This window comes from Lontra canadensis, unplaced genomic scaffold (assembly GCF_010015895.1).
Source record: "Lontra canadensis isolate GAN:19392208 unplaced genomic scaffold, GSC_riverotter_1.0 scaffold8, whole genome shotgun sequence".
NCBI lineage: Eukaryota > Metazoa > Chordata > Mammalia > Carnivora > Mustelidae > Lontra > Lontra canadensis.
Window position 1 is genome coordinate 328,261 of NW_022631002.1, and position 18,071 is coordinate 346,331.

Consider the following 18,071-nt stretch of genomic DNA (forward strand, 5'->3'; position numbering starts at 1 on the left):
TGCAGCACGTCCAGGTCACTGTGTAAACGTGCAACGCCCCAAGCAGAAATGATCCGGCATCTGACACGTACACTGTGCCCACTTACCTGGCAGCCGCAGGGGGCTGAGCACAGTTGTTTTCTCGCAGCTGCTGGCCACTAGTGGAGACTGCGACCCGGAAGTGAGCGCCGCCCTCCTGAGCAGACAGCAGGTGGCGCCTGATGCGGATCTCTACCAGGAGCCCCAGCTCTTCTGACTGGACCCTGCACAGTCCACAGCCCAGCTCCTTTGTAAATAATTTATTACAAGCATAACATGGAGCTTTTGCACTAAAAAGTGGATTACAAATCTTGATTGCTTTGGTGGGGAACAGGAATCAATTATTTAAAATCCATCTGGCCCCGAGTCACTCAGTATTTGTAGGAAAATGCTGGTCCCAGAGTGGAGGCTGGAAAGGCTACATGAGTTGCACACCGAGCCCACCTTCACCACACGGCAGATCAGTGTCCTCCTGACACACAGGTGGGGGGGTACAGCACGGGGGCTCCAGGGGAGCGAGCAAAGCTGTGCCATCAGGTTGCATATGAGGAACTACCGAAACTGTCTTAACCCCATTTAGCGCCTGTGTTCAGGTGGGCTCGGGCTTCACGGCCTGGCCCTCCACAGTCCCAGGTGGTGGCTCCAGGGGCAGTGCCTTGTCCTGGGTTTGCGTCAGAGGGTGGACCATGGACATGTGCACATTGAGGTTGTGGGCCTTCTCGAACCGCCGGCCACACTGGTCACAGGCAAAGTCCAGCTCAGTCTCAGCCTTGTGTTTAGTCATGTGGTACTTGAGGGATGCCCGCTGCCGGCACTGGAAGCCACAGACTTCACACCTGGGGGACAGGGTCATGTGAGCGAGGGTGTGGGCGCCAGTATGGCCCTGAGAAGGTGCCCGTCCCCACACTTACTGCAGAGGCTTGGCTCCTGAGTGGCGCATCTGGTGGACGAGAAGGTGCTTCCGCTGCTTGAAGGTCTGTCCACATTCATCACAGATGTAGTTCCGCACCTCTGGGGGCCAGAGATCCAGTGAGCACCGCACGAGAAATGCCCAGCCCTCCCACAGAGCACGGGGACCCAAGCAGGGAGCCGTGCAAACCCAATTTTACTGAGAGATGGAAAACATTTCTAATGTAAAACTTTTTGTTAAAATTGCTTAAAAATGTCACCTGGCTGAGACTTCGCCAGCTACTGTACACAGGTGAAGCCTGTTTTCTAAAAGAGAAACTTTAGATCTAATCAAGCAAAGATTCTTAGAGGACATCCAAATCACTAAAGCGTCACTGATTACTACTGCTCTAAAGATCATCCCCGTATTGGGTCCAAAGTAGGGGAAGGGGATATCCACTTAGCAAATAAATTTCTTATACTCTTGAACAAAAACCCAAGAGTCAGTTCCACTCCTGGACGTGTGCCTGGGGTGGTGGCCACGAGCCTGTTCCTCACTGCCATTCCACCTACAAACACCCACCCCCGACTGGCTCTCTCCCCTACTAGGTACAATGCACCCTTCCAAGTTCACAGTCCACCCTCTTGGTGTTTTAAAAAAACTGGTGTTTTAAAAAAACTTGGTGTTTTAAAAAAACTGCTAATGGTTATGACCACTGGTGTCTGAACTGGGACACAACTTGAAGGCCCAGTTTGAGGGAATTATTTGTGTCAGATGTCCGGGGTGGCTCAAGAGCAAAAAACACAGGAAAAATGGTTTCACGGTGAGACCAACCAATAGATTTGTTCAACAATAAAACTGACAAATCTGGGTAAAAAAAGTAAAGTGTAACTTTCTATAGTAAGTCATTTTAACAAAAACAAGCACAATTTCTGTTTAGGGATAAACAGATACACAATGCACGGATCATTTAAAGGGGGTGATGCCCACACAGGACAGCAGCTTTGTGGGGAGAAGCTGCAGCAGCGGGGTCCAGCGCACACAGTCCTTGAGCTTCTAACACAGGTGGCACAGATCATGTCGTTAAAGGGAGGGGACTCAAAACTGTAACAGACGCACATGAGCCCAGGGTTGTAATGTGGATGCAGAGAATGGGTGGGGAGAGGGAGAGGGCCCTCGGCTCACATCACCCCACAAACAAACTATCACATCCTCCCAAATACCCCAGAAATGGACCTGAAGACTGGCAAAAGCAACCCCACAACTAAAGGTAGAGAGGAGGAGGGAGCCGCCTTCGGGGAGAAGAGCCAAGAGACAGACCAGCTCACAGGGATAAGGGGCCCCCAGAGCGACGGGCTTGGAAAGCCAGAGGCGCCGAGGGCCTGAGTCTCCCCAGTTCCTGCAACTACTGGGGCTTCAAGCCTGGAATTGTAAAGGTCAGTGGGCCAGGCTCAGGGAGAGCCCAGAGGGCACTGCCGCTCTCGGAGCAAGCGCACAGCCTGTGAACATACAAGAGCACCTGGGGCCCATGGGTTGGGGGTGAGGTTATGTGCTCAGCTCAGAGGGCATCCTGGAGAGATCTCTCTAGGAGCGAAGGAACAGCAGGTGCCCTTTACCTGCCCCGCCCCCAGCATAAGCAAAGGTCCACCTCAGGAACCAGCATGGACAACAGTAATCCATTCCTAACTCACACCAAGCTACCTGCACTCCCCCCGCCTCAGTCCCGGGACAGCAGGCCCCCTCCCCCAAAGACCAGCCCAAACCCCGGCTCACACCACGTTCCGCAACCCGGGAGTTCCAGTCTGTGCCAGCAGGTCTCATTTCCCAAACAGACCAGAGCACAGCCGGCTGCGCACCACCTTCAGACCAGGCACTGCCCACACCGGGTGCGACAGCCTCTGCAGACGACTGGTCTGAAGGCTAAAACGGCCAGGACTCGAGAGCAGAGCGTACCCCCCCAACCCTAGCCCCGAGGCGCCGGGCCCCGGGGAACAGGCCCACTACGCTGCAGGGCGCCACAGGACTTCATCAGGCCATTACTCTCAAAAACACCCAGAAAAAGGCACAGACACAAAACCAGAAGCAACGGGAAGTGCGGAGGGAAGGCGCTTACCATCTTCTAGGTGCTTAGTTTCTACAACTGCTACAATGCGCGTGGGTTACTTTTACAATCCGAAAAGCATGTAATAAATGTCATTTTTTAAAAGTAATGAGAAAAACCCCCACCACAATAAACTTGCTGAAAGGCACCGGGATTTCTTCACGGTCAGTCCCACACCACTTAGGCATGACCCTCAAGGCACCACGACACAGCCCCAGGCACCTCTGAAGGGCGTCCAGCCCCCACCAGCCACCCGGGGGGGCTGTGCAGGCGAGCGGCTGGGAGAACAGGGCCCGTACCCGTGTGGATGAGCTTCACGTGGCGCTGCAGATAGCGGTCGATCATGAACACCTTGTTGCAGCCAGGGTGGGGGCAGGGCCTCTCCCGGACCTCCTCGTGGTGCTCCTTTATGTGCTTCTGCGGGAGGGACAGCAAGACCCTGAGTGCCCCGGCCAGGACAGTCACCCCCGATCACACAGCACAGGCCTCCCACAGGCCCTGCACGGCAGCCTCCAAGGAAGAGACCCAACCGCCCGTCCCTCAACCGGAAGTGGGTGCTTTTCCCAGAAGTGGAAGGCTCACTGCTCCACTCTACCCAGCGAGGCTCTCACGAGGCCCGGGGAACAAGTCTACGCCCGGCTCTACAGAAACCTGGGCCCTCCCGGTCAGCCACACACAGAAGGTAACCCCTGGCCCCGGGGCAAGGCCCTGCTTACCTTCATGCCGTCGGCCCCTCGGTACACAGCCGTGCAGCCCTGGTAAGGGCACTTGTAGATGGTGGGCAGCTCCTCCCTGCAAGGCAGAGCACACATGGAGCCGCTGCCCCCCCCGGGCAGGGCGGCCCCCACCCAGGCCCTCACCTCTCACAGCGGAGCTTGTTCTTCCAGCCCGGCTTGGGGCCGGGTTTCTTTCGAATCTTTGGTTCTTCAGACTTCTTGGTTTCTTTGCTTTCACTCTTTTTGCCAGAGACCCTACGAAGGGGGCAAAAAAAACATGGGGGGAGGGGAACAATCAGATTCAGTGCTGCTTCTGGTCTCTCTCGCACGTATTCTCTCACTTTTCTTCATGCTTCTCTCTCCTCCAACAGGAAAGGCGGGCTTTTCCCCCAGGCTTCCATGGCAACCTGTTTCAGTCTCAGTGCTCATCGGCCGGCTTTCAAACTGACCTTAGCCACCAGAGCTAGACCGACTCCTAGCGAAGGCAGAGGCTCTGCACTGCCGCCTCGGGAAGGCAAGGGGCAGGGACGGCTGGGCTGTCAGGACTCAAACTTCACTCCCTAAACATCAAAACCAAACACTACTTGGAGACATCATATTAAATGATGGATTGGGGAAGCTTTAGGGGTCCGTCCCTGCAACAAAACCAGCACCAGGCTAGAAAAGATCAGAACCAACAGTTTTGGAACCTGATGGGAGGTGCCCAGCCACCAGACGGGGGCTCAGAGGGAGATGCGTGTTCTTGGCAGAGCGTGGTGTTGCCCCACCAGCTGCCATCCCTGCTCCTCAGTCCTGCTGCCAGGGCCAGCGTGGACAGTGGGGTCCTTTTATTCAGTCTGACGCATCCCTGAAAGACCAGTTCAGATGCACCAACCTCCCCGTGGGGCCTAGTGAAGATTTAAAGCAACATAGGGTGCCTGTGGCTCAGTGGGTTAAGCGTCTGCCTTCGTCTTAGGTCATGATCCCGGGGTCCTGTGATTGAGTCCTGCCTCCGGCTCCACACTCAGCAGGAATCTGCTTCTCCCTCTCCCCCTCCCTCTGCTCATGCTGTCTCTCAAATAAAATCTTTAAAAAAGTATATAAAGAGAAATGTACATTTTTTTTCCTTTTCAGATCCAAACATTTAAAGAAAACCGTCAGAAACAAAAGGAACTTCTTAGGACATTATGTGACGAGCCTATACCTAACATCATCCTCAACTGGAAGACTGAAAGCTTCCCTGGAATCAAGAACAAGACAAGGGCGCCTGGGTGGCTCAGTCGGTTAATGACCTTCAGCTCATGACCTTCGGCTCAGGTCATGATCCCAGGGTCCTGGGATCGAGCCCCACATCGGGCTCTCTGCTCAGCGGGGAGCCTGCTTCCCTTCCTCTCTCTCTGCCTGCCTCTCTGCCTGCTTGTGATCTCTGTCAAATAAATAAATAAAATCTTTAAAAAAAAAAACAAAAGACAAAGATGCCCATTTTCACCACTGCTATTCAACATAGTATCAGAAGTTCTAGACACAGCAATCAGGCAAGAAAAAGAGAGGGGATCTAAATTACCAAAAAAAGGGGCACCTGGGTGGCTCAGTGGGTTAAAGCCTCTGCCTTCGGCTCAGGTCATGATCCCAGGGTCCTGGGATCAAGCTCCGCATCGGGCTCTCTGCTCCTCGGGGAGCCTGTATCTCCCCACCGCCCCGCCCACCACCTGCCTCTCTGCCTACTTGTGATCTCTGTCTGTCAAATAAATAAATAAAATCTTTAAAAAATAATAATAAAAAAATAAATTACCAAAAAAAATTACCTCTGTGCACAAATAACATGATCTCCTATGTAGAAAACCCTGAAGAAGCCACACAAAAATAAACAAATTCAGCAAAGCTGCAGGGTACGTAATCAACACACAAAAACCAGTTCTGAAAATGAATGATGCAAAACAAAACTTAAAACATAATTCATTCGCACTAGCATTAAAAATAATAGTTAGGAATAAAATTAACCAAGGAGATGAGAGACTTATACACCGAACACTAAAACATACTGCTGAAAGAAATTTAAAAAGACCTAAATAAGTGGGAAAACACCCCAGGTTTATGGACTGCAGGATTAATATCAAGATGGCAATACTCCCAAAGCAAGCTACAGATTCAATCCCTAACCCTAACCCAGTGGTGTTTTTGGCAGAAACAAAAAAAGCAATCCTAAGCTTAACATGGGATTTAAAGGGACACTGAACAGCGAGATGAGTCTCAAAAACAAAGCTGGAGGACTCACACTTCTGATTCCAGAATTTATATTGTAAAGCTCCAATAATCAAAACAGTGTGGTAGTGGCACAAAAACAGACACACAGACTAAATGAAGAGAACTGAGAGCCCAAAAATATACCCCTCACAAGAAAAATCAACTGATTTTCTGAGAAGTGCGCCAAGACCAGTCACTGGGGAAAGGACGGTCTCTTCAACAAATGGGGCTGGGAGAGCTGCATGTCCATGGGCCGAAGAATGAAACTGGATCCCCAACTCACGCCATATACAAAAATTAACTCAAATAAATCAAAGACGTAAGAGCTAAAACTATCAAACTGCTGGATGAAAACATGACCTTGGATTTGGCAAGTTTCTGGAATATAACATCGAAGGTAAAGCAACGCGGGCCGCTGGGCTGCCGCCGCAGCAGGGCCTGCGACTCTTGATCTTGGGGGTTGTGAGTCTGAGCCCCACATTGAACACAGAGATTTAAAGGAAAAAAAAAAAAAAAAGGCAAAGCAACACAAGTAAAAACAGGTAAATTGGATTTCAAAATTAAAATTAAAAATTTTTGTGCACCAAAGGAAAGTATCAAGGGAATGAAAAAGATGATCCACTGAATGGGAGAAAATGTACTTTACAACTCAACAGCATAAAGATAAAACAAGCCAATTTAAAAATGGGCAAGAATAAATAAAAAGAAAAAAAACTTTCAAATCCAAAGGGGGAAAAAAAGGCAAAAGACTTAAATAGACATTTCTCAAAAAATATAAGCATGTTAAAAGATGTCCACCATCACTAATCACTAAGGAAATGCAAACCAAAATGACAATGGGGTACTGCGTCACACCCAAGAGGATGAATACTAAAAAGGAAAACAGGTTTGAATCACTATATTATATGCCTGAAACTAATATAACACTGTGTTAACGACACAAAAAATTAGAAAAAAAGAGAACAGCCACTGTGGAAAGCAGTACGGATGTTCCACAGAAAATTAAAAATAGGACGCCTGGGTAGGTTAAGCCACTGCCTTCAGCTCAGGTCATGATCCTGGAGTCCTGGGATTGAGTCCTGCATCAGGCTCCCTGCTCAGCGGGGAGTCTGCTTCTCCCCCTAACCCTCTCTTCTCCTGTTCTCTCTCTCTCAAATAAATAAATAAATAAATTCTTTTAAAAAAATTAAAAATATGTACAATAAAACAGAACATGGTACGTTAACTATACTGGAATTACAATTAAAAATTTAAGAGGGTCGGGGCGCCTGGGTGGCTCAGTGGGTTAAGCCTCTGCCTTCAGCACAGGTCATGATCCCAGGGTCCTGTGATCGAGTCCCACATCGGGCTCTCTGCTCAGCAGAGAGCCTACTTCTCTCTCTCCCTGCCTGCCTCTCTGCTTATTTGTGATCTCTCTTTCTCCATCAAATAAATAAATAAAACCTTAAAAAAAAAAACAAAAAACAAAAAACTTAATGGGGGGGCCTGGGTAGCTCAGTTGTTAAACGTCTGGCTTTGGCTCAGGTCATGATCCCAGGGCCCTGGTATCAAGCCCCAGGCTCCCTGCTCAGCAGGAAGCCTGTTTCTCCCTCTCTCATCCCACCTGCTTATGTTACCTCTCTTGCTGTGTCTGTCTCTATCAAATAATAAAGTCTTATAAATAAATAATAAAAAATTAAAAATAGGAACAGCGTGTGATCCAGTAATTCCACTACTATATTCACCCAAACAAAAAGAAAATACTTATTCAAAAGACACAGGTCCCTTATGTTTACGGCAACGCTATTTACAACAGCCAAGCTTCCAACAACATGGAAGCAACACAAGGGCTCCAAGATGAATGGATAAAAAAGATGTGGTATGTATATAATGGAACATCACTCATCCATAAGAAAAATAAGATCTTACAACAACGTAGATCGACCTAGAGAGCATTCTGCTAAGTGAACTAATTCAAGGAAAGAGAAATAACCTATGTTTTACCTGTATGTGGAATAAAAAACAAAACGAACAAAAGCAGAAACAGCCCCATAAATAGAGAAGTGATGTTTGTGGGGTGGGGAGCACTCCACTCAAGGAATGAAAGACAAAGCACAGAGAACATAGTCAGTGGAACTCTAACAGGGCTGCACGGCGACAGATGGCAACTACACCTCAACGAGTTTGGCACAACATACAGAATTACTGAGTCACTACCTTGTGGGCCTGACACAAACACTGTACGCCAACTGTACTTCACTGTAAAAACAAACAAGAGGGCGCCTGGGTGGCTCAGTGGGTTAAGCCTCTGCCTTAGGCTCAGGTCATGATCCCAGGGTCCTGGGATCGAGCCCCGCATCGGGCTCTCTGCTCAGATTCCTCCTCTCTCTGCTTCCCCCTCTCTCTCTGCCTCCCTCTCTGCCTGCTTGTGATCTCTCTCTCTCTCTGTCAAATAAATAAATAAAATCTTAAAAAAAAAGAGTTGGATGCTTTATCAGCTGAGCCACCCAGGCGCCCCTCAAACAGATACTTGTAGGCCAATATTCATAATATTATTCACAACAGCCAAAAGGTAGAAACAACCCAAAATGACGATGAATGGATCAACACACTGTGGCCCACCCGTACAACAGAATATATTCAGTCACAGAAAGAAACCAAGTTCTATTCCACGTTACACACAGATCAATCTAAGACACATTATGTTAAATAAAAGAATCCTATCAAAAAGGACAAATACGTATTTCCACTTCCATGAGGTACTCTGACGTAACTAGATTAGCGAGCCTGGGAGAGCGGGAGGAGGGAGGTCATTACTTAACAGGAGCAGCTTCTACTTGGGATGATGAAAAGTTTAGAAATAGTGGTGGTGGCTGCACAACACTAGAAATGTACTCGATGCCACTGAATTAACTGCACATTTACAGACTTAAAATGGGGGGCACCTGGGTGGCTCAGTCCCAGCTAAGGGGACCAGCATGTCTGCTAAAACAAAGTCACATGGACGAGGGCTACTCAGAGGCCCTGTCCTAGGTTTCCAGTTGTGATTCACATTGTAGCACCCAAGGAACCACGTGGCCACCAGGTCTGAGTGTCTCTGTGGGAACAAAGGTGAACCCAGAGCTGTGGCCAGCCCACTGCTACCTGGTCCCACCTCCCGCAGGGCCTGGCTTGTTTCTTTTTCCATAGCCATTAAAACTCAAATGAAAAAAGGAAGTCAGGTTTGCTCTTTAATCTTTGTGCTGAGTTTCCTTGGCTGACGGTAGGGTGATTCCGGTCTGCACTCGACCGTGAAATGCTCAACAGCACCAAGTGGGGCAGTGGCCAACTGCCGGTGTTCTCAGTGTTCCTGCGCTTAAGGCAGGGAGGAAAGGGACACAAGTACACATCAGCCTTCCCTGCCAGGACCCTGTATCCTGAGAGAAAACACAAATCCCTGAAAAGGGAAGGTCAAGACAAGGCCACAGAGGCAACTCTACAGGGAAGTGGTGTAGAAATCAGTGCCAGAGGCAGATCTGAGAGCAACTGCAGGGCTGGCTGGGTCCCTGAGTCTCCAAGGACCCTACCAAAGCAGCAGAAAGAAGTGCAGGGTAGAGGTTCCTGCAGGAAATCAGAGGGTGACACGACAGACATGACTGTGGTTTGACTGAGGGCAGAGCAGGCAGAAGGGAAAGCAGAGCGCTCCCGGAATGATGCCGAGTCACGTCCGCAGGCCCTGCCACTCCCACATGACACAGAGACCAGGTCTCAGCACTGAAATAAGAAAGGCCTCCAGCTGAAGCCACACGGTACTGGGCTAGGGTCGTCAGGCCAAAGAGCAGCGGGAAACGTGCGCCGAGGAAGGGCAGACCAGGAAGTAGGAGCCTTCATTCTCTGTCCCAACGACTCCCACCCAGTGACCCTACCAGGCAGACACAGGTTACCCAGTGACGCCATTCCCACACCCTAGGGACGTGGAACAAAACTGCCCCCCTTACTTCTTTTCTGGGTAAGGCTCGAAGGATTCGTCCGAGGACTGGGTATTCTGCTTCTTATCATTTTCATCTTCACTCACGATGTCCCTAGGGAAGAAGAGAGAACCTTTAGCAAAGGCCTGTGGTATATGACAGATCCAGTGACACTTCCTGTCTAGAAATACCATCAAATCTCCATACTCCATGTTTTTGCACTCCTAACAAGGTCTTAGAAACCTAAAAATCCCCAAATTTCTGAACTCCTCTCCTAACAAAAAGGGCAGAGCAGCAAACTGGAAACTGACGATCCCCCAGAAGCCACACTCCCCTCACACCAGGACCTGAACTTGGAAAGAACCTCTCTAGGGGGCCCCAGGTAGCACACGAAGACCTCAAAGAGGTAGGCTTCTCAGAAAGTGGACTTTCAGACTATGAGTCACCTGCTTCCCACAACTGTGAGCACCTATCCAGCTGATGTGTCAGCTGTTGGCCATTGCAAAGGTCGCAAAGGCCAGGAAAAGATGTGTGCATCTGTAACCTTTACCCTAAAGCATGAATTCAGTCTCTACGGGACAGCGGACACAGACAGGCTGGTACACCATGGCCTTCCCCTGCAGGCTGCCACGCGTCCAGACAAGAAGAGACTCCAGGCTGGCTGGTGGCCTATAGGACAGCCTGTGACCACTGCTGGTCCTGGAGGTGTCTTAGCACACCCACCTGAGTTCTTCCGGCACCTCAGTAACTTGCATTGACACCCCACTAGATCTGAGCCAAAAATCATACTGTCCTCCTCCTTGTGTGTATAAGGGTGCGTCTGCATTCCAGTCACAGCTCATGGGGAAAGGGTGTAAGGCTGGCTGGCATGTGACTGCCACCACGAGGGGTCCTCAGCGGACAAGCAGGAGGCGGCCCCAGGAGCGAACAGCCCCTGATAGTGCCCTTTTGGGAGCAGTTGATCCTCCTGCACAGAACCTCTGCCCCAAGTCACAATCATGTCAGGACAAAGGGCCAGAGACTGACCTCGCCTGCTTCAATAACATCTACGGCTAGCACAAAACCACAGCCTTGAAGGAGACAAGCCAGCAACAGCAGAAGAGCGACCGCAGTGCTCTAATTCCACACCCCCCGGTTGTGCTCCTCCTGCGGATGCCTCAGGTCTGGGGGGCCCTCTGGATCAGGAGCAAGAAGCCTGGAAGTACCCGCGGCCACTCATCTCCTTCCCACCAAGAGAAGGAGACGGTCCTGGCCAGGACACAAGCAGGGAGCACACAGGTTGGCGGAGTTTGGTTTTCCAAGGAGGAATTTTAGGCTATTTAAACCCACTCTTCTCTCACCCCTCAGAAAGGTCACTGAACTCGTCTTTTACCCGATCATCCGAGGTTGAAGATGGAACCTGCTTCTCACCCAACCGCCCTGAGAAACAAAGAACAAGGCTCCTGTTACCAACACGGAGCGCAAGCAGTGCTCCCCAGAAAGGAGGCATGCACCTGTCTTCCTTGCGGGGAGCCTGAGGTCCTTCAACCTTAAATCCCACCCACCTCCCAGTCCCATTCCCAGTAAGGTCCCTGCATAGCCAGACCGGCCACCCCCACATCTAGCACAGGCATGGGCAGCACCAGGCATCAGAAACCCTAGCCGACAGCCCACATCAGCAAGCCCAGCCCTTCCTAGAGGTTCAGATCCAGTCGTTTCAGGGTGGGATGACTTGCACTTTGTGGATGTTCCGGAACATTTAAAAAAATCATTGTTATCAAAGTATTGCATGCACACAGTAGGAAAAAAAAAAAAAAGCAGTTCTAAGAACCCTCTGACTTAATTCCCTTCTCCCCTCCCAGCATCTGTGCCCCTCTCTCTCTCTGAACTAGTTGGGCAGCCACGCTTTTTTTTTTTTTTCTGGGTAGCTCAGGTGCACAAACGGAGGCCGCAAGCAGCAGCAGGAAGCCAACCCAGCCGCCCCAATACAAAGTCCATTAACAGTGACAGCCCAACCACAGCACAATGGGATGGGGTCCCAAACAAGGGCCCTGTGTCTCCTCTTGGCCAGCTGGTAGAGGAGCCTGTCTATACGAGTCCCGCTGGGATGTCTCAGAGATGCCGGCTGAGACCCAGAGAATGGCCTACAGCTGGCCCAAAACAGCCTCAGAGGCAGCAGCTGCCCTCTTCCCCCATGTCCCACAACAAGGACCCCATTCTTCTGCCTCTCTCAGCCCCCTGGCCCCAAGCAGGCTTAGCAAGGAAGACCGGACGGCAGACAAGCATGCCTTTACAGAAACTGCTGTAATAGAGTCCTTAACCCCTCCCTGGTGTCAGGTGCCCAGGAGGAGATGCTGAGGCCGACTCCTCCTCATTTCTCCCAGAGTCGCTGCATATGACACCATGACGAGGGTTCACAACAACGCAGACATCCACTTTCTGCTGAGGGCCCTGCCTGGCTCAAGATTAGGAATCCTGGTCTAACAGCCCACAAGAGGCTCCTACCTGGGGCCCCACTTGAGGGGAAACTTGGCTGAGGTGGGGGGCCCAGCCCAGGCCCTACGGGGTTGACATCTGAAGAAGGCTGGGCCATGTCGGTGTTGGGCAGCGTCTCGGTCTCGGCTGGAGCTGTGGTTGCTCTGCCCTGGGAACTCTGAGGGGCAGCCCCAGTAGGGTTGGACCCCCGATGCTGGGTCAGCCACGGGGCCATCTCCTTGTCCCATGTCCACTTGACTGCCAATGCACTGTCCAGCAAGAGGGCCCCGCAGCTGGAGTCGGCATCCATGGTATAGTCGTGGCCCTGGTCGCAGCCCCAAACAGCTTGGATAACACCGCAGTACTCGGAGGACAGCGTCCTCTGGAGGTTAGGCAGGGCCCCACAGCTGGCTGCGTGTCCATGCACCCATGCCACCAAGTCGCGTAGGCCCTGGGGGCTCGAAGTGATCAGGTCCACTGAGGAAAGGCAGAGAGACGCCACACCCACGGCCAGTCAGCACCTAGTCCACCTGGAGCCTACCCACACACCACACACAAGGGGGCACACTCACCCAAACACGCTCCCTCCTCTGCCCCTGGTGGGGGCTTGGCACCAACCCTGCAAAGGATCAGCATGGCCAGGAGTCAGGCTGGCAGTGAACAAGACGCAGGCTCACCAGATCCCTTTCATAGGCCACCTGTCCCACATGCAGTCTGGAATTTCTCTTCCAAGGGCCACCTCCTGTCTCCTTGCACTCAACCCCTTGTGGCCTTCACCTCCCCCAAGCATGTCTGTCCAACTCCCTCACACCAACATGTTTGCTCCTCTAGGCACGATATGTCTCCCCACTGCAGAGGCCCCCCTCCCCCGGCACTCCCCAGCACGCAGGGAGCTTGGGCCCTGAACGCCCACCAAACGAACGAAGGAGGATCGCCTACTTCGTGCAAGTCTTCCGGTGGCCTGTCGGGGAGACGTTGACTCTCTGCAGGAAGGACTTGAGGAGGCCATGGCACTGGTAGAACTGGGCGTGGCAGTTCTTGCAGACAAACTGAGACAGAGCTGGGTCCTGGTGGACGGCCACCCCCAGTAGATGCTGGAAGTCCCTGATGAAAACTCGTTCCCCTGGGGGGGGTCTGTCTGAGCTCTCCCCAGGGGCCCTGCCAGAAATGCTGCGGAGACTCCGTGAGGAGAACTTCCCATGGCAGAGGCGACAGTGCCCCATGGCAAGAGCCCGGCCTGTTCCTGGGCAAGCACAGGAGACATTAAGTCAGCAGGCGAGGCTGCTGGCTGCACAGGGCATGGAAGACACAAGCTCCTAGGAAAGAAGCAACGTGGCCCCAGGGGAGGGGAAGCCCATGTTCCGCCATCCTCCCAGCATCCTCCCAGCCCGAGTGAAGGATCCTCCATGGAGCCTCCCCGTATACACGCCTTAGACACAAGCCCGCATCTGGGCCAAAGGCAAGGCTCTGGCTCTGGGCTCCCGGCTGAACATAAACCCTTTTGGGGGAATGTGCTCAATGGAGGGCCCTACGGTCCAGAAAACCTTTCAGAGAATTCGGAGTGCTTCTACAACAAGGCCAGAATTACCCTGATAACAAAACCAGACAAGGACACCACAAGAAAAGAAAATTACACGCCAAATCCCTGACAAACACAGCTGCCAAAATGCCCACCTAATTCGACACTACACTAAGTGGCTCATATACCAGGATCCAGTGGGATTTATTCCAGGGGTGCAAGGACGGTCCAACACTCACAAACCTATCCACGTGATGCGACTCATATAAGCATCTCAGCAGATGCAGAAAGTTTCGGACAAAACTCAACGCCCATCATGATAAAAACTCTGAACACAGTGGGTATAGAAGAAAATGTACCTCAACACAATAAAGGTCACAGGTATCAAGCTCAGAGCTACCATTATACACACAGGTGAAAAGCAGAAAGCTTTCCTCTCAAGGTCAGGGACAAGATAAGGGCACCCACCCTCACCACTTCTATTCGACGTAGTACCAGAAGTCTTAGAGCAATTAGCCAAGAAAAATAAGAAATACCCAAATAAAAAAAAAGAAGTAAAAAAGCTGTCTCTATCTGCAGATAATATGGCAGTATATATGGAAAACCCTAAAGACTCCACCAAAAGAGTCTAAGAATGCTAGGAACGCAATTCCGTAGTTGATGGACACAAAATCAACAATGAACTATCAGAAAAAGAAATTAACAAAGCAATCGCACTTACAAATGCATCAAAACGAATAACAAAACCTTTGAATAACTTTTTAACAAGGAGGTGAGAAACCTCTACCCGATGAAGTAAACCAGAGACAAATAAATGAATATTCTGTGCTCGTGGATTAGAACACCATTACCACGTTCACACCACCCACAGCTGCCTACACATTCAGTGGAATCCTGATCAAAATTCCAATGGTATTTTTCACAAAAGCAGAGCAATCTTAACATTTATATAGAACCACAAAAGACCCCAAATAGCCAAAGCAATCCTGAGAAAGAGGAACAAAGCCAGAAGCATCATACTTCTTGATTTCAAAACAGATTACACAACTACAGTAACCAAAACAATACAGTAATAACATAAAAACAGACAAACAGGCTAACGTAACATAAGAGAGTCCAGGGGCGCCTGGGTGGCTCAGCGGGTGAAGCCTCTGCCTTTGTCTCTGGTCATGGTCTCAGGGTCCTGGGATCGAGCCCCGCATCGGGCTCTCTGCTCGGCGGGGAGCCTGCTTCCTCCTCTCTCTCTGCCTGCCTCTCTGCCTGCTTGTGATCTATCAAGTAAATAAATAAAATCTTAAAAAAAAAAAAAAAAAAAAAGAGAGAGAGAGAGAGAGAGACCCCAGATATAAACCTGGGCGTATGTGTGGTCCATTAACTTACTACAAAGGAGGCAAACCTGTACAATAGGGAAGTGACCGTCTCTTCTTCAATAAATGAGTATTAGTAAACTGGACAGTCACATGCAAAAGAAATGAAACTAGGCCCCCAACTTAAATCATAAACAAAAATAAACTCGAAATGGATTTAAGACCTAAGTGTGAGACCTAAAAATATAAAACTCCTAGAAGAAAACATAGACAGTAAATTCCTTCTCCTCAGTCTTGGTGATCATTTTTTAGATTCAACATTGAAAACAAAGGCAACAAAAGCAAAAAAATAAATAAGTGGGACTACATCAAACTGAAATGCTTCTCTACTGCAAAGAAAACCATCAACGAAAAGAAAAGGTAACCTACTGAATTGGGGAAAATCATATAACAAAGATTAATCTCTAAAATATATGTATTAAGAGCTAATGTAATTCAAAACCAAAAACACGATCCAACTTTAAAAAAGGCAGCAGGGGAGCCTGGGTGGCTCAGTCATTAAGTGTCTGACTTGATTTTGGCTCATGATGTCAGGGTTGTGGGATCAAGCCCAGTGCCAGGCTCCCCACTCAGTGGGGCGTCTGCCTATCTCCCTGTCCCTCTCTCAAATAAATAAATCTTAAAAAAACAACAAGGCAGATTTAAACGGTTGTTTTTCAAGAGAAGAACTATAGAGACGGCTAATAAGTACACGCACAAGTGTACAGGTGCTCAACATCCACCATCACCAGGGAAATGCGCACCAAAATCACAATGAGCCGGCACCTCACACCTGTTCACGACGATGCGTGCTGGAGGACGTGGAGAAAAGCGAACGCCTGGGCACTGCTGGTGGGAATGTAATCTGGTACAGTCTCTATCAAAGTTCCTCAAAATACTAAAACTACGGGGGGTGCCTGGGTGGAACAGTAGGTTGAGTCTGACTCTTGGCTTCAGCTCGGGTCATGATCTCAGGGTGACAGACACGGAGCCCAGTATGGAGCCCAGTGTCCCTGCAGCTCCCTGCTCAGCGGACAGTCTGCTTCCCTCGGTCCCTCTAACCCTCGCTCTGCACACGTACTCTCTTTCTGGGAAGTGTGAGTGGGGCCTCGCTTTCTCGCTAAAATACATACACAGATTTTTTACTTTATTTTTTTTTAAGATTATTTACTTATTTTATTTGACAGAAAGACCAGTAGGCAGAGAGGCAGGCACAGAGAGAGAGAGGAGGTAGCAGGCTCCGCGCAGAGCAGGGAAACAGATGCGGGGCTCGATCCCAGAACCCTGGGATCATCACCTGAGCCGAAGGCAGAGGCCTTAACCCACTGAGCCACCCAGGCGCCCCACAAATGACATATCTGATAAAGGGCTACTACCCAAAATACATAAATAATTTATAAAACTCAACACCTCCAAAATGAATGATGCAATTAAAAAAAGGATAGAAGACATGAACATTTTTTCAAAAAAGACAGATAGCCAGAGGCTTAACCCACTGAGCCGCCCAGGCGCCCCCATAAATTTTTAAAAACCGAAAGTTTTTTGTTTTTTTTTTTAAAGATTTTATTTATTTGTCAGAGAGGGAGAGAGAGCAAGCACAGGCATACAGAATGGCAGGCAGAGAGGCAGACGGAGAAGCAGGCAGGCTCCCTGATGAGCAAGGAGCCCGATGTGGGACTCGATCCCAGGACGCCGGGATCCTGACCTGAGCTGAAGGCAGCTGCTTAACCAACTGAGCCACCCCCGCGTCCCAAAACCGAAAGTTTTGACCCAACCATTCTCCTCCCGCCGCGTCCCAGAGGACGTGAGGCGCGCGCACGAGCACACGAGCGCGCGCCGGAACATTACTCACCCACGAAAAGGCAACGCGCCAGCTGGCCCCGCACGCTGGCCCCTCGAGCGACTACGCTACGCGAAGGCAGGAAGGACGGGTGGCGCCACCCGGTTTCACTCTCGAGCGTCCTCTGCACCAGGCCAGAAGCCAAACGCAGCTCACGGGGAGCAGCGCGGCGGCCGCAGGCGCGGGGCGCGGCGGGGCCACACGGGGCCTGCGGGGCACCGGGTCTGCGGGCGCGTGTCGGGCAGCGCGGGCCGGCGGCTACCGTCCCAGGCGAGCCCCGCGCCGCGTGTGAGCACGGCCCCGGCGCGACACGTCCCAGAGCCCGTCGCCGCCCGCACGACAGCAGCCGAGGGTCTCCGCCAACACCGCAGCCCCCGCCCCCCACGAAGGCCGAGAGCGCGCGCGGGGGGCTCCGGCCCGGGACCCGCCGCTCCCGCTCCCGCCCGCCCGCCCCCCGCCCGGCGCCCCGGCCCGACCCACCTGCCTCCTCGGCGCCGTCTTCGCCCGGGTCCCCGCGGGCCCGCGCCAGGCCCCAGCCCAGCCGCGCCGCCACCAAGGCCGCGGCCTCGTCCACGCTCGGTCCGCTGCGGGACGGGCGGCCTCGGGTCCGGCCGCTGCCGCTACCGCTGCCGCCGCCGGAGCCCCCGCGCGGACCCGCCGCCCCCGGAGACAGGAAGCGACCGAGCCGGTCCCGCTTCATGGCGGCGGCCGCGGCTCCAGCCGGGCCCCGGCGCTCCGCCCCGCTCGGCTCGGCCCCGCTCGGCTCCACCCGGCCGTACTCGACCCGGCTCGGCTGCACTCGGCTCCGCTCGACCCCCGCTGGGTGGGCCGGGCCCGGCCTCTCGCCCCGAGCCCCGCGCGTCTGCTCAGCTGGACTCCGGCGCTCGACCCGGTTCGCCACCCTGGAAGTGGGGCGGGCCGGTGAGGCAGGGGCGGGGCGGCGAAGGGAAAGGCCGGGCCCGGGCGTCTGGCATGTCCCAGACGTGGCGCGCGGGGGCCGACGCTTCCACTTACGCGCTCGCAGCGACTACGTGAGGCT

The 18,071-nt window shown here is 51.9% G+C and overlaps 2 protein-coding genes across 4 annotated transcripts in view; one reads left to right on the forward strand and one right to left on the reverse strand.

The window, feature by feature from the left end:
- Window positions 1–320, forward strand: part of FANCA (FA complementation group A) — a 50,973-nt gene extending 50,653 nt beyond the window's left edge. The window contains exon 36 of the mRNA XM_032853733.1: window positions 128–320. Coding sequence (XP_032709624.1) covers window positions 128–235 — 108 coding nt within the window. The 3' untranslated portion in view covers window positions 236–320. The remainder of the gene's footprint in view (window positions 1–127) is intronic.
- Window positions 264–18,065, reverse strand: ZNF276 (zinc finger protein 276). 3 transcript variants are annotated; one of them, XM_032853741.1, is made up of 11 exons: window positions 18,047–18,065; window positions 13,267–13,570; window positions 12,900–12,946; window positions 12,358–12,804; window positions 11,214–11,292; window positions 9,904–9,987; window positions 3,869–3,979; window positions 3,725–3,800; window positions 3,308–3,425; window positions 930–1,029; window positions 264–854 (listed from the first exon to the last, which is right to left on the reverse strand). In XM_032853741.1, the coding sequence occupies exons 2-11, from the start codon at window positions 13,548–13,550 to the stop codon at window positions 608–610; spliced, it is 1,593 nt and encodes a 530-aa protein (XP_032709632.1). In that variant the 5' UTR covers window positions 13,551–13,570; window positions 18,047–18,065; the 3' UTR covers window positions 264–607. The 3 variants fall into 3 exon arrangements, with proteins under 3 accessions (XP_032709632.1, XP_032709629.1, XP_032709630.1); XM_032853738.1 differs by lacking the exon at window positions 18,047–18,065 and adding an exon at window positions 17,513–17,747; XM_032853739.1 differs by lacking the exons at window positions 12,900–12,946; window positions 18,047–18,065 and adding an exon at window positions 17,517–17,747.
- Window positions 18,066–18,071: the final 6 nt, after the last annotated feature.

What these genes read in the sequence shown, in the direction of transcription:
- ZNF276 (XM_032853738.1), bottom strand. Translation starts at nt 17,732, where the DNA reads ATGAAGCGGGACCGGCTCGGTCGCTTCCTGTCTCCGGGGGCGGCGGGT. An exon ending in AGAGGAGGGAGCGTGTTTGG is followed by an intron (nt 12,805 to 12,899) that starts GTGAGTGTGCCC and finishes GCCTTTCCTCAG; the next exon opens with TGGACCTGATCACTTCGAGC. An exon ending in AACAAGCTCCGCTGTGAGAG is followed by an intron (nt 3,801 to 3,868) that starts GTGAGGGCCTGG and finishes TCTGCCTTGCAG; the next exon opens with GGAGGAGCTGCCCACCATCT.